The sequence below is a fragment of the Globicephala melas genome, chromosome 15, assembly GCF_963455315.2.
Source record: "Globicephala melas chromosome 15, mGloMel1.2, whole genome shotgun sequence".
In the NCBI taxonomy this organism is placed as follows: domain Eukaryota; kingdom Metazoa; phylum Chordata; class Mammalia; order Artiodactyla; family Delphinidae; genus Globicephala; species Globicephala melas.
Window position 1 is genome coordinate 36,987,565 of NC_083328.1, and position 14,115 is coordinate 37,001,679.

Below are 14,115 nucleotides of genomic sequence, written 5' to 3' on the forward strand. Positions count from 1 at the left end.
GAGGAAAGCAGCTCCGTGCTGTAGCCGCCCATCGCTGCAGAGTCCAGGCTCCGAGACCATGGAGACAGTGTCCGCGGTGCGCAGACCCCAGCCCTCCAGGACTCGCTCTGTCCCGCTCTGAGAGGCAGCCAGTGGTGTCACCCCGTGAGAGCAGAGCAATTGGGGGACTCAGTTCTCAGCGAACAGGCGGGCTTTCCAAGTTGTCAGTCTGATGAGTCCCCAGGTCACCCCAAGCTTACCCTAGCACACGAGTGTGTCTCTGCTACTCAAAGACAGGCAGATGGGAAAGCTTCCTGACTTTGGGATTGGCAACAATTTCATGGATGTGACACCAAAAGCATAGGCAACAGAAGAGAAAATAGATAAATGAGACTTCATTGAAATTAAAAACTTTCGTGCATCAAAGGACACTGTCAACAAACAGAGTGAAAAGACAGCTCATGGAATGGGAAAAATATCTGCAAATTATTTATCTGATAAGGGGTTAATATTCAGAACATAGAAAGAACTCCTACAACTCAACATCAACAAAACAAGCAACCTGATTAAAAAATGGGCAAAGGGGGCTTCCCTGGTGGCGCCGGGGTTGAGAGTCCGCCTGCTGATGCAGGGGACACGGGTTCGTGCCCCGGTCCGGGAAGATCCCACATGCCGCGGAGCGGCTGGGCCCATGAGCCATGGCCGTTGAGCCTGCGCATCCGGAGCCTGTGCTCCTCAACAGGAGAGGCCGCAACAGTGAGAGGCCCGCGTACCGCAAAAAAAAAAAAAAAAAAAAAAATGGGCCAAGGACTTGAGTAGACATTTCTCCAAAGAAGATACACAAATAGCCCACAAGCACATGAAAAGATGCTCAATACCAGTGGTCTCTAGGAACATGCAAACCAAAACCACCATGAGGTACCACTTCATGCCCATTAGGGGACAGCTGCTATTAAAAAAACAAAACAAAGAATAACAGGTGTTGGCAATGATGTAGAGAAATTGAAGCTTTTTTGCATTGCTGGTAAGAATGTAAAATGGTGCAGCCGCTGTGGAAAACAGTATGGTGTTTCCTTGAAAAATTAAAAATAGAATTACCTTATGATCCAGCAATCCCATTTCTGGGTATATACCCAAATGAATTGCAAGCAGTATCTCGAAGAGGTATTTGTACACCCATTTTCACAGCAGCATTATTCATGAAGCCAGAAGGTGTGAGCAACCCAAGTGCCCATTGGCGGATGAATGGATGAGCATAATGTGGTCCATCCATACAGTGGAATATTATTCAGCCATAAAAAGGAAGGAAATTCCATCACATGCTACAACATGGATCAACCCTGAAGACTGTGTTAGCTCAGGCTGCCATAACAAAACACTAGACTGGCTGGCTAACATACTGGAAATTTATTTTCTCACTGTTCTGGAGGCTGGACATCCAAGATCAAAGTGTAGGCAGGTGTGGTGCCAGTGGCTGGCGTCTTGCTATGTGCCTGCACATCCTTTCCTCTGTGCCTGTGCATCCCTGGAGTCCCTTCCTCTTATAAGGACACCAGACCTATCGGATCAGAACCCCCTCTTATGACCTCATTTAACTGTCACCTTAAAGGCCCGCTCTCTAGATACAGTCACATTGGAGGTTAGGGCTTGAACATTCGGATTTTGGGGGGACACACAGTCCACAGCAAAGACATTATGCTCAGTGAAATAAGCTAGACACAAAGGACAAATCCTGGGACTTCCCTGGCAGTCCAGTGGTTAAGACTCCTCACTTCCACTGCAGGGGGTGAGGGTTTGATCCCTGGTTGGGGAACCAAGATTCTACATGCTGCGATGAGCAGCCATACAGTGGGATGCCCCCCACCCCATACAGTGGGATCCTGTTTGATCCTGCTTATATGAGGTCCCTGCAGCTGTCAAATTCATAGAGACAGAGAATGGAAGGGTGGGTGTCAGGGACTCGGGGAGGGTGGGGAGTTAGTGTTTAATAGGACAGAGTTTCAGTTTGGGAAGATGAGAAAGTTCTGGAGATGATGGTAGTGATGGCTGCATAGCTGTCAATGTATTTAATACTGCTGGATTGTATGCTTAACAGTGGTAAGATGGTCAATGCTATGTTATGTGTATTTTACCACGAAAAAGAGAAACCGTGCAGACAAAGCTGGCGTAAGGAGGGGCACGCCTCCCCCATTTTGCTGTGTCACGTCTGGCTCTCCTGGTGACAGAGACCCCACTCTCCACCCATCCTGCTACATCTGTAATCACCGTGGGTGGCCTCAGGGAAAGGACCAACCAGGATGTTGTCATCGATTTTCAGGACAAAGTGTCACCTGATGTCTTCAAGGGGGCACGTGCTCCTGCAGTATGAATTTTTTGGGTGGGTGAAGTCACGGCAGCTCCCAGCTAGGCTCCATGCGTGGGGTTTAACATGGGGTGTCTGCAGTGCCATGGGTAGGTTCCTGCCATTCCTGCCTCGCCCGGGGACGGGGCACTGGCTGCGGCGGGAGAGAGGAAGAAGGCCTGTGGTCACACCTCCCACGGCTGGAGGGATGGAAAGCCAGGTTGTGGATGGGCAGGTGGGCCCACCTCTGAGCTGAAGCCCAGGGAGAGCTGGGGGACGTTGCTCTCCAGACCTCTGTAGTTTGAGTTACTACTTTTTTTTTTTTTTCCGTTCCCCGGCCCATTTACTGTTGTGGCCTCTCCCGTTGCGGAGCACAGGCTCCGGACGCGCAGGCTCAGCGGCCATGGCTCACGGGCCCAGCCGCTCCGTGGCATGTGGGATCTTCCCGGACCGGGGCACGAACCCGTGTCCCCTGCATCGGCAGGCGGACTCTCAACCACTGTGCCACCAGGGAAGCCCCCGAGTTACTATTTTTAAGTTTTAGTCTCAAGCATACAATGGCGATCAGTCCCAGGGTCTCTGCAGTCATGGAGCAATGGGTTGTCACCTGGGGCCTCTCTTGAGCAAAGCCAGTTGCTGGGGGTAGACCGTGAACGCCGAGAAGGAGGCCTCAGGGCTGGGAACACTTGCTCGGAGAAGGTATTCTGTGCCAGATTGGTCTCTTACACACTGTTCAGTGAATTTCCTTTTTATTATGAGAATTTCACTAGGAACCCCGTCTCCTTGCACTTGGTCTTATAGCACCCCTTCCCTCCCCCCCCACCACGGTTAACTTCTCCTATATTATTTTGAGGCAAAACCCAGACGACATACCATTTCACTTTAGTATAGCTTCTGACTCTTGATTTCCTAGCAGCCTCTGAGTGTGCACCCAGACATGACTGTGTACAGTGTGGAAAGCCCTGAGGTCTGACTTCGTAGGTCTGTCCTGGTTCATTTTTATCACATCCTTTTCTGTGCACAGTGCCCTCCACATTACTGGCTATTCATCCAAAATTGTGCCAATTCTTTTAATCTATCAAAGATAATGTGAATTGCCCCAATCTTTTTCTTTTGTTGGGTAATGAGGTCATAGGATTATTTTTTTAAATAAATTTATTTTTGGCTGCTTTGGGTCTTCGTTGCTGCACGCGGGCTTTCTCTAGTTGCGGTGAGCGGGGGCTACTCTTCGTTGCGGTGCACAGGCTTCTCACTGTGGTGGCTTCTCTTGTTGCAGAGCACGGGCTCTAGGCACGCGGCTTTAGTAGTTGTGGCATGTGGGCTCTAGAGCACAGGCTCAGTAGTTGTGGCGCACGGGCTTAGTTGCTCTGCGGCATGTGGGATCTTCCCGGACCAGGGCTCCAACCTGTGTCCCCTGCATTGGCAGGCAGATTCTTAACCACTGCGCCACCAGGGAAGCCCCTCACAGGATTATTTTATCGACGTCTTCAGAAGCAGTGCTGGCTGTCTGCTCACGTCTGTGGTGGGTTGTTCTTAGGCTGCCTCATCTGCTTGTGAACGTCCTTCTCTGAATCTTTATTATCATGATTCTTATTATCATCATTAGATGGGACACTCCCTGGATACATTTGTTCCCGTCCCTGGGTGATCGACAGCTCGTGATTCTGCTGTCATAGTTATTGTAACTAACCAGATGTTTAAAGCCTCTCTAGAATCTCTGGAAAAGTAGTCGACTTTCTTTATTTTGTTTTGGGGATAAAAGTGGGCCAGCCCATCCGTCTCGATTCTGTCATTCTCTGTCACTGTGCTGCCATCACATTGCTGTCCCTGAGCAGGGCGCTGGCTCATCTTGTTATGTCTTTGCACAGAGCCACCTGGCAGTGTTGGCAGTGGGTCACCCCCTCGCTCCCAGCGTGAGTTCCAGCCTCGCATCCAGCCTGGCATCCAGCACTGGCTCAGGCGGCTCCTCGCCCACCGCTCTGCCCACTGTCTCAGCTCGTGCCCACCCTCTTGACCCCACTGGCAGTGCCGTCGAGGCGGTCCCAGGTAAGTCTGGGGCTCTGCTCCCATCTCCCCGACGCCTCTTTGCACTTCCCTTGACGCCTTCCAGTATGCATGGTGTATGCTCATGCTCAGTTTGTAGAAGAGCATTTTCGGTCACCTGCCACTTTGGCTGTGTTGCCCGTGGTCTAGGAAATGCCTGCCTCGCTGGGGGCCTTGGGCTGCAGAGGGGATGAGGAGCCCTCAGGTGGGGCAGCTGGACAGGCCCCACAGGGCAAGGCAGAGCGGGCAGTGCCACCCAGCCTGAGACCACCAACAACAGGAGGCTTCAGAGAAATGAAATGGGGGCTGTGAGGGGTGGTGAGGGCACCTGAAGACGGGGGACGGTGACAAGAGTGAGGAGCGGGGATGAGGTCACAAGGCATGGGCACGGCTACCGGCTGCAGAGGGGTTCTTGGCCGCTGGGAGTCCTTGAGGGTTTGTGGACTGATGACTGGTGTGATTGGACCCGGGGGACCTGTCTGGCAGCTGGATGGAGGCGCAGAGCCCAGGTTGGGGCTGTCGTGAAAGCTAAGGGAAGAGTGGAGCTGGTGGGTGAGATGGTGCCTGTCAGGGCCATACGGGTCACCTGGCCCTCTCAGGCCACGTCTGGGTGCACCTGGCTGCACCAATAATACTAGCCAGTTTTGGGAAGTAACGGAATCCTCAGAACTGCCCTCTGGCCCCAGGAGGAGGGCCCTTGCTGGCCTTTCTGCAGTTGGGACCCAGGACCCAGAGTGCACACCCCACCCGCTTTGGGGCTAACAGGTGTAGACTGGATTGTTTTCCCATGTAGTTTCATTCAGGTTGTATCCTTACTAATGCACTGCATGAATAGAAGGGGTAAACTCTGAAATAAACAGGTGCTGGTTCCAGATTTTCTGTGTTTAATGGATTCAGTGGAATCATTTCAGGGCCACTGGGCAGGTTCCTTTCTTTTGCCTTCCACTTCATATGAACAGGCGGGAACCTCCGGAGTTCATTGCCGGGTGGCTGGCAAAGGGTGGAAAGACTAGATCGACTGTGGAGGGACCTCAGGGCTGTGGGCAGCTGACTCTAAGTGACCTCCGAGGGCAGGGTCACGGCCTGTTCATCCTGAACCACATGGCGTTGGGTTGAGCATGTTTTACCTGAGTGGGGTCCAGCCTGAGCCGCGGCAGGCGGGCAGGGTAGGAGCAACCGGCAGGCGGCAGGGCTCGGGACTTGCCGCGGAGACCCCACTTTAATCCGAACAAAGCAGCCCGGCCCCGCGATGGTTTTCGCACAACCTGGGTCTGGGGTCCCGGCACGCCGCCTCGCAGCGCCGGGAGGGTCAGGTGCTGGTAAGAGGAGGTGAGGGGCGGGGCAGCCTAAGGCTTGCGTCACCAGGGTGGGACGGAGTATGTCGGGAGCGGGGGCATCCCGAGGTTTGCGTCACCGGGGCGGGGCAAGTCGGGGGCGGGGCGATCTAACATTTGCGTCACCAGGGGCGGGGCCGGCGCGGGCCGGGCGGGGCGAGGGCCGTGTTTGAATCGGCAGCGGCGGCGGCGGCAGCAGCAGCAGCAGCAGCGCGGGGCGCCGGACGCCGGGACGGTGAGTCAGCATCGTCAGTCCCGCGCCGTCAGGGTGCGGGTCGTCGTTACCCGGAGCTTCAGATAGAGCGGTGCGCCAACTCCCTGTGCTAGGTGCGCCTTCCCTTCTCCCCAGGTGGGCCAACTCCCGTCTCTCCAGGTGGGCCAAATCCGCTCCCATGTGAGGTGCGTCTCCCCCTCCTCCCCTCCCCCAGATCTTTCCCCTCCCCTCCCGGTGCTCCTCTTACCGGTCTGCGGTACCCGCGCCCCGGGCCAGGTGTGACAGCCAGGGGTTGGTACCAAGGTCTTCGGGGTTGCGGAATGAGGCGAATACAAACATCCCCCCTTTAGGAACCTGCTCTGCAGAGGCGCCCGCTGCTTCCCTGCGTGGGCGCCAGCCGCGGGCTTCTCCAGGGAAGCCTGCATCGCCTAGCGGAAGGGGGTCTCTCGCTCCCCGAGGACGGAAGGGGGTCTCTCGCTCCCCGAGGAGGACGGGGTTCCTGCCTTGTCCTGCTGCGAATCGAATCGCCGCCTGCACTGTCGGAAACTCAGACCAGCAGTGAGCGGGTTTGCCAGGTGCTTCTCCATCCTCTAGTTAGGGGAAGGACAGACCGCCAGGGGGCATCCTGCCCCCTCCCCGTGGGTGCAGGGGAGCACCCCCACGTCAGGGGTTCCCCATTCTGGCCTCTAATTCGAGCACTGACTGTGTGCATTGTTCCCGTGTGTCCCATGGTCCTGGGGACCTGGGCACCTCTTGAATGTGCTGTGTCACGTCGGGAACCGAGCTTTGCCAGGGCCATTACTCAGCAGCTTTCAGCTAATTGCTTGTTAACATCTGGGCGGTTACTGGTACTTTGGCAAGGCGGGCTCCGGGTCACATGGCACAGTTTACCTAACTGGGTTCACATAGATTTTGAGTGTTGTCAGTTCTTCCTTTAAGAGAACATCTCAGAAGACCTGGGTCTGATCTTAGGGAACAGTGGGGTGTGTAATAGGATAAGAGACATAGTGCTGGTGAAAAAGTGGGCCAGGACACCTCCTGGGAACGCCAGTAACCGCCGCCACCCCCCAACCCCCGCCTCCGCAACACAGGCTGTGGTTTGTCGGGTGAGATTTGGCCCCTATTGTGCCCTGCCTGCACCTGAGCGGGGCAGGGTGACAGAGGTGCCCCTTTATGCTGAGTCATTGGGTGGGGGTGGGGGAGTGGGATGAGATAAATCACTTCAAGGTAAGAAAAGGCTCCTGCACACAGTTTATTTCCATCCATCCGTCCATCCCTTCCTTCATTTTATGTGCCTTTGTTATTAAAAAAATGTTTCTGGAACTCTGCCAGCTTTGAAGCAGACCACCCCTAACCTGATCCCACCACTCCAGGTGTGAAGGGCTAAGTCCATGTTGTCAGGTCCTCCTGACCAGCATGTCCAGGACAGGAGCTCAGGACCCCAGGCAGAGCAGATGTGCCAGGCCAGCACAGGGAGCGTGGGTGGTGGTGGCAGGTCAGGCGTGTAGTGGGTGGGTCAGGGTGCTTGCTGTCAGCGGGTGAGTCTGCACATCAGCCAGCAGTGGTCCAGGCCTGGGCTGGACCGCACAGTCCAGGTGACATGCAGGGATGGAGCAGGGGGTGATTCTGAGAAGGGTTTTGGAGTCTGGGCAGGAGTTTTCTCAGGACTAGTGGGGCTAATGGAAGCTGTGGCAGGCTGTAGCCCACAGCAGTGTCATGGCTTAAAAGACAAAGGAGGAGCCATTGCTGGGGTGGGGAGGGGCAGGGTGGGAAAGGGTCCTGCTGGGGGAGTGTGGACTGGCTCGCCAAGGGGTACATCCTTTCTGGGAGGCAGAACTCAGGACATGAAGAGGTTGTCATCACAGAAAGGTTACTCCTGGGACAGAGCAGGTCGGGGTGAAGGGGCAGCCTGCAGAGATGGCTGGAGCTGGGAGCCCTAACTGGTGTGGGTCAGGGGAGGAGGAGTTGAGGGCTCCTCTGGGCTTCTGCTCAGCATGTGGGCCCAGGTGCACCAGCTCAAAGGAGGCACCTGTGTGCGGTTTGATAAGGAGCCAATGCTGCAGTGGGGCCACTCCTGCTAGGAGGAGGCAGTGTGGCCATGCTGGGGGACGGCTGGGGCGTCTGCAGATGAGCACTGCAGAAGTCACCTGTGTCCGGGTGTGGACCAGGCACAGGAGGGGCTGCCGGGCTCCCATGGAGGGTGGCAGGGCCAGGATGTGGCCCCAGGCAGGGGAGGAAAGAGGGACAGGGCCACCTTTGACCGGAGGGGTTTGGGGGTACAGTGCAGGGCTGGAAGGCAAGGCTGGGGTGACAGTTTAAAGAGTGAGCTGGAAACTGGGGACAGCAAGAAGGAGGGGGTCACCCGACTAGGGGCAGAGTTGGGTGAGGGGCTACAGGGCCTGTGGTCATGTCCTGGGGAGCAGGTGGGAGCCAGAGGCTGTACCCTCTGTGTGGAGTTCACATTAACAGGAGACAGGTCTGTCTGTGGAGGAGTCCTGACAGGTCTGGGCCCCTAGGTCTGCGGGAGGCACCCGTTCGAGCACCACAGCACAGCCTGGAGAGGACAGGTCGGTGTGTGTGTGTGGGGGTGTTTCCAGGTGGTCTCGATTGTTGTGAGTTAAATTATGTGCTCCCCAAAAGATATGCCTCCGCTGTAAACTCTCCGCCCCTGTACTTGGGAGTGTGACCTTATTTAGAAACAAGTCTTTGCAGGGAATTCCCTGGTGGTCCAGTGGTTAGGACTCCACGCTTTCACTGCCACGGGCCTGGGTTAAATCCCTGGTTGGGGAACTAAGATCCTGCAAGCTGTGCGGTGCTGCCAAAAAAAAGAAACAAGTCTCTGCAGATGTAATTAAGGTAAAATGAGGCCATTAGGATGGGCCCTAATTTGATATGACTGGTGTTCTTATAAGAAGGAAATTTGGACACACAAACACAGGGGAGGGAAGACCACATGAGGACAGAGGCAGAGGTAGGGCTGGTGTGTCCACAAGCCAAGGAATGCCAAGGATTGCCAGCAGAAGAGGCAGGAGGGAGAGTCCCTGGAGCCTCAGAGGGAGCCCAGCCCTGTGCACCTTGACCTCAGCCTCTGGCCCCAGAGTGGATTTGCATGAGTAGAATTGTGTTGCTGGAGGCCACCTGGTATGTGGTGCTTGGTTTTGGCGGCTCCCGGACACGAATGGCCCTGCGTGCTTCTAGATGTCGGGAGGCATCCTGGGGAGCAGGAGGCACTTGCTGCAAAGAAGCGTTGAGAAGCAGGGCCTGGAGGGGGCACCCACAGAGGGGAGTGGAGCCCCCAGGAGGAAAGGGGGACTGTGCAGGCCAGAGGCGGGTGCTGCCCCCACGGTCCCAGCCCCGCTGTCTCCCTGAGGGGCTCGGGTTGGTCTTTTCTTCCTGTCACCACTCTTGCATCAGGCCACCTTCTAGTCGCCTCCATCCTTGGATGTGGGCATCGGGTGCGTCACATGAAACTGTTGGCGGGGCTGGTCCAGCTGTGCAGGCGCTATTGTCACAGTTGGGACAGCGCTGTGAGCAGCGCTTCACGTCTTCCTGCAGCTGCCCCAGGACTGAGGAGCTTGGGGTGCTGCCAGCCCAGGGCCTGCATTGATGTCCACAGCGTCCGGTGTCACAGGCTCAGCTCCTTTGGCCTCCTCACACCCCAGAGCAGAGGTGGAAACTCCAGGGGCCCTGGCCCGGTTGCCACCCTGTGTTCACCAGCCCTTCAAATAGTTCTTCCTGCAGTGCCGTACAGTCGGGGGATCCCTCTGGGCCGAGGGAGCCTGTGCCCCATTCCGTGCTCCTGGCTGTCGTTGCCAGTGGGGCCAGGACCAGGTCGTGTCTGCAGGTGGCGGGGATGAAACAGGGAAGGAAACAGACGCGGGGCCCCCTCGTCCGCCTTCCCGGGTGCGCATGGTAGCCTCGCCCTGGGGCAGAAGCTGCGCTGGGACCCCAGTGGGCCGCTAAGCGCTGGCATCGGGTGGGAGCCCTCCCCGTGGTTGGCTCAGTGGTCCCCATGGGGGCCAGGCAGGGAAGGGATGGGGCTGCCCATTAGGCTGGACCCCAAGTCTGCTCTGCATGTGTCTGGCTCCTGACTCCTCAGAAGTCACACGTCTCCTGCCCCGTTTTTCCCCCCTGAGTGTGGTAGAGGGTCTTTCATTTGAAAGGCAGCAGCCCCCTCCCTGGGCGTGGGTCTCTCTGTTCCAGAGCCACAGTCTCATCCCCTTGCCCTCTTTTTTTTTTTTTTAATAAATTTATCTGTTTATCTATTTATTTTTGGCTGTGTTGGGTCTTCGTTGCTGCCGTGGCCTTTCTCTAGTTGTGGCGAGTGGGGGCTTCTCATTGCGGTGGCTTCTCTTGTTGCGGAGCATGGGCTCTAGGTGCATGGGCTTCAGTAGTCGTGGCGTGTGGCCTTCAGTAGTTGTGGCTCGCGGGCTCTAGAGTGCAGGCTCAGTAGTTGTGGTGCACAGGCTTAGTTGCTCCGCGGCATGTGGGATCTTCCCAGACCAGGGATTGAACCCGTGTCCCCTGCATTTGCAGGCGGATTCTTAACCACTGTGCCGCCAGGGAAGTCCCCACCTTGCCCTCTTGACTCTTGGATCAAATGCGGCCACCCCAGCCTCCCGGCTCCTCCTTCCTCTGCTCCTGGGGGTCTGGCTGAGCCCCAGGGGGTGGGGGGGCGTAGTCAGAGCTGAGCTTCCTCCTCTCTGGGGTGGGTCTGACTTGATGCTGCTCATTGGGTTGGACACTGTCCAGGGACTCTGACACTTGGCACCAGGCAGCTGGGGGAGGGGCAGAGGTGGGAGGCTGACCCAGAGCAGGCAGTTCTGACGAGGGTCCCCATGGTCCACCCCTGGGCTGGGGGCGTTGAGTGCCTTTGTGGCCTCTTGAAATGGGACTTGGTGCATCTGACCAGGCGTCATGGGGCACTGAGGGGCCCTGCGGCCAGCAGGGGGCATGGGACTGAGCCACACAGGAGAGGCTCACCTGCCTCCTGGAAGGGGTGCTTTGGGAGAGCAGACCCCAGAGGGGGGTTGGGGAGAAAGGTTCTGAGGTGGCAGAGCTCCTTGTGTGCTGTGCCTTCGATGTCACCATGGTTTGCTGCGGACCTGCCTGTGACTTTGTGCTGGGGAGGTCTCTCTGGCCCCATGCTGTGTCCCAGGAGCTCCTGCAGCCCCTCCCCTCGGTTCCCAGTCCACAACTTCCCTGAGTCGACCCTGTGGGGCTGTGGGAACTTCGGGGGTTGGCAGGCCTGATCTTGGCCACCCCAAGACAGCTTCCTGCTTGGTGTCAGGTCCCCAGGGTACAGGACCCCAGGAGGGAGTGTCAGGTGGGCTCAGCGCCGAGGGGGCCGTGTTCCATTCCCCTGTCCCTTTAACAGACAGGCCTGGGGGGCACCGAGGGCTGCAGCAGAACACCCAGCTCAGTGCCCCAGGGGAGAATGGATGTGGGTCTCTGCTGTGACCTGGCTGAGGAGGTCAGCGCAGGTGCCACCTGAGTCGTCCGTGAGCCGCTTTCCCCTGGACGTGGCCGTCCTGGAATTTTCTTTACTAGTCAAGCATGTTTATTTGGTTAGATTTTACCAAATGATTAGAAGTTGAGTCAGTGAGATGAGGGCTGTGTTGCTGAGGCTAGTAGATTGGCCCCAAGCCCAGACGGGTCCCCTCCGCCACGAGAGCCTGGCTTTCCCCTGTGATGACGCCGGTTCTGTCCTGCAGGATCCTCCTTAGACCTTCACCTCGGTGACATCAGCCTCGTGCCCCCAGATAAGGACCTGGAGGAGCACGACAGCCGTGACCTCGGACCCACAGGTAGTGCCTGCACCCGGTGCTTTCCAGGGCCTTCTGTTGTGGCTCTAAGGTGGGAGGGGTCCTGTCTCCATCCCTGCACCCCCCACCCTGAGGTCCCTGCAGAGGTGGGGGTCAGGGCTTTGTGGCCCTTCTGAGATGTTTAACCACTGCATTGGCATGAAGACAAATGTGTTAACATTAGATACTGAATCATTCTGTTTGACCTAAAAGTTTATCTTTCTTCTTCTGTTACTTTTTTAAAGATTTATTTATTATTTATTCAATTAATTTATTTTTGGCTGTGTCAGGTGTTAGTTGAGGCATGCGGGATATTTCGTTGCGGCGCACAGGCTTCTCTCTAGTTGTGGCATGTGGGTTTTCCCTCTCTAGTTGTGGTGCATGGGCTCTGTAGTTTGCGGCATGGAGGCTCTCTAATTGAGGTGCCCGGGCTCAGTAATTGTGGCGCGAGGGCTTAGTTGCCCTGAGGCATGTGGGATCTTAGTACCCTGACCAGGGATCCAACCCTCGTCTCCTGCATTGTAAGGTAGATTCTTTACCACTGGACCACCAAGGAAATCCCTCTTCTATTATTAAAAGAAACCATTTCTGGGGGGCCCAAAAAGTACTGGGACCACCATGCCCATGGACAAGTCGGCCGGGCAGGGCCTAGTGTCTGAGCAGTGAGGGGTGCAGCCACGCCTCTCTGGGTGGGGGTCCCCCCAGCACCCCCACCCCCGGTGTCCACCCGCTCCATCAGCTCGGAGCGGTGCTGGGGGATTCCTGGGGCAGAGGATCTTGCTCCACCCCTCGCTAACCCGGCCCCTCCGCCCCACGCAGGTCAGCGGTCGCTGGGGGGCTCGGCGCCCGTGGCCATCCCAGGCTGCCTGCCCCGCTCCCCGTCCCTGCAGTCCTCGTCGTCCCTGTCCGCCTCCCCACTCGGCTCCTTCTCCCAGTCCCTGTCGGGGCCGCTCGTCTCCTCAGCCATGACGCCCCCCCAGCAGCCTCAAGCCCTCAAGTCGGAGCCCCGAGCGCTGGGCCCCCCAGCCCCGTCCTACAACTCCTTCGGTGAGCGGGGCTCTTGGGGCTCCAGGTGCGGGAGGCGGCCACAGTGTGGCCCATCCCATCCCCGTGTCTGCTGCTCGGCGCAAGGTGCCCTGGGCAGGGGGCCTGGGGTTTGCACCTGAACCTCTGTGGGGGTGTCATTGTGCCTGGGACCCCGAGCCGCTCTCGTGACACCACCACGGCGAGACCTGTCTCACCTGCAGGCTGCGGGGGTGTGATGTCGCCAGAGACCAAGCGCAGAACCAGACAGATTTGCAAAAACAGGAAACTTGATTTAAATTTCTTTCCTTGAGAAATGTTATGCGATCTGTTTTGTTTTAAAAGAGTTGATATTTTAAAGTATCTGTTTTAATTTCTAATGAAACATGGATGTCAATGGATGTCGCCCATGCAAACAAAAACCCTTTGGGGTCCTCCAGATTCTAAGTGCGTAAAGGGTTCTGGGACAAGAGTCTGAGCACTGCTGCCTCCAGGATGCAGCCACAGAAACGGATTTGTTTCCTTTTCTGGTGGAGAGATTGGGGTCCCCAGAGCTTGCTGGGGAGATGCTTGTGAGGTCCCAGCACAAAAGCAGGCTGACATCCGGCTCCTCCACACTCAGGCTTGAATGGCGTCCCCGGCAGCATCTGGGACTTTGTCTCTGGCAGCTTCTCTCCCAGCCCGTCACCCATCCTGAATGCTGGCCCCACGGCCCCTTCAGGCGCGAGTCCAAACAGTGCCGAGCTGGCGCGGGTCAGGCGGCAGCTGGAGGAGGCCAAGAGGAAGATCCGGCAGTGGGAGGAGTCCTGGCAACAGGTGAAGCAGGTGAGCCTGGGAAGGGGCCGCCGCGCAGGTGAGACAGGCGTGTGTGGCGGCTGCCGGCCCCGTCACTGCAGCCCCTGGGTTTCAGGCCTGTGACGCGTGGCAGCGGGAGGCCAAGGAGGCCAAGGAGCGGGCGCTCGCAGCCGACAGCGCCCGGCAGCTGGCGCTGCAGAAGAAGGATGAGGTGGAGGCCCAGTTCCGACGGCTGCAGGAGGAGCTGGAGGGCCGGGGCTTGGCCTCCATGCTCCCCGGGCTGCGCGGCTGTGGTGACATCAGCGCCATCCCCCTGCCGAAGCTGCATTCGCTGCAGAGTCAGCTGCGCCTCGATTTGGAAGCAGTGGATGGGGTGAGTCCGGGTCTCGTTTTCAAGGCACTGGAGGGGGTGCATGGAGGTGGTGGGGAGCCGGCCGAGCAGCTTCCGTCCACTCCCACCTTCGCCTCCTCTTGGAGGCCATGCCCTCGTGGACAGGGGCCATGTCGCCTCACACGGCTGGAGGTCTGGTGGTGTTTGGGGCACCTCCCTGGGTCACCCTCCAGGGTCCCTGGTCACCCCCT

The 14,115-nt window shown here is 57.4% G+C and overlaps 1 protein-coding gene across 8 annotated transcripts in view; it reads left to right on the plus strand.

Annotated features, from left to right (window-relative positions):
* Positions 1-14,115, plus strand: part of UNKL (unk like zinc finger) — a 45,109-nt gene that overhangs the window by 28,096 nt on the left and 2,898 nt on the right. For 4 of the 8 annotated variants that reach the window (XM_030872208.2, XM_060285394.1, XM_060285397.1 and 1 more), the window contains 5 exons: positions 4,189-4,366; positions 11,626-11,718; positions 12,535-12,762; positions 13,361-13,563; positions 13,649-13,906. In XM_030872208.2, coding sequence (XP_030728068.1) covers positions 4,189-4,366; positions 11,626-11,718; positions 12,535-12,762; positions 13,361-13,563; positions 13,649-13,906 — 960 coding nt within the window. Of the gene's footprint in view, positions 1-4,188; positions 4,367-5,826; positions 5,933-11,625; positions 11,719-12,534; positions 12,763-13,360; positions 13,564-13,648; positions 13,911-14,115 lie in introns of those variants that run through there. The other 4 variants (XM_060285399.1, XM_060285400.1, XM_060285395.1 and 1 more) reach the window with 4 other exon arrangements.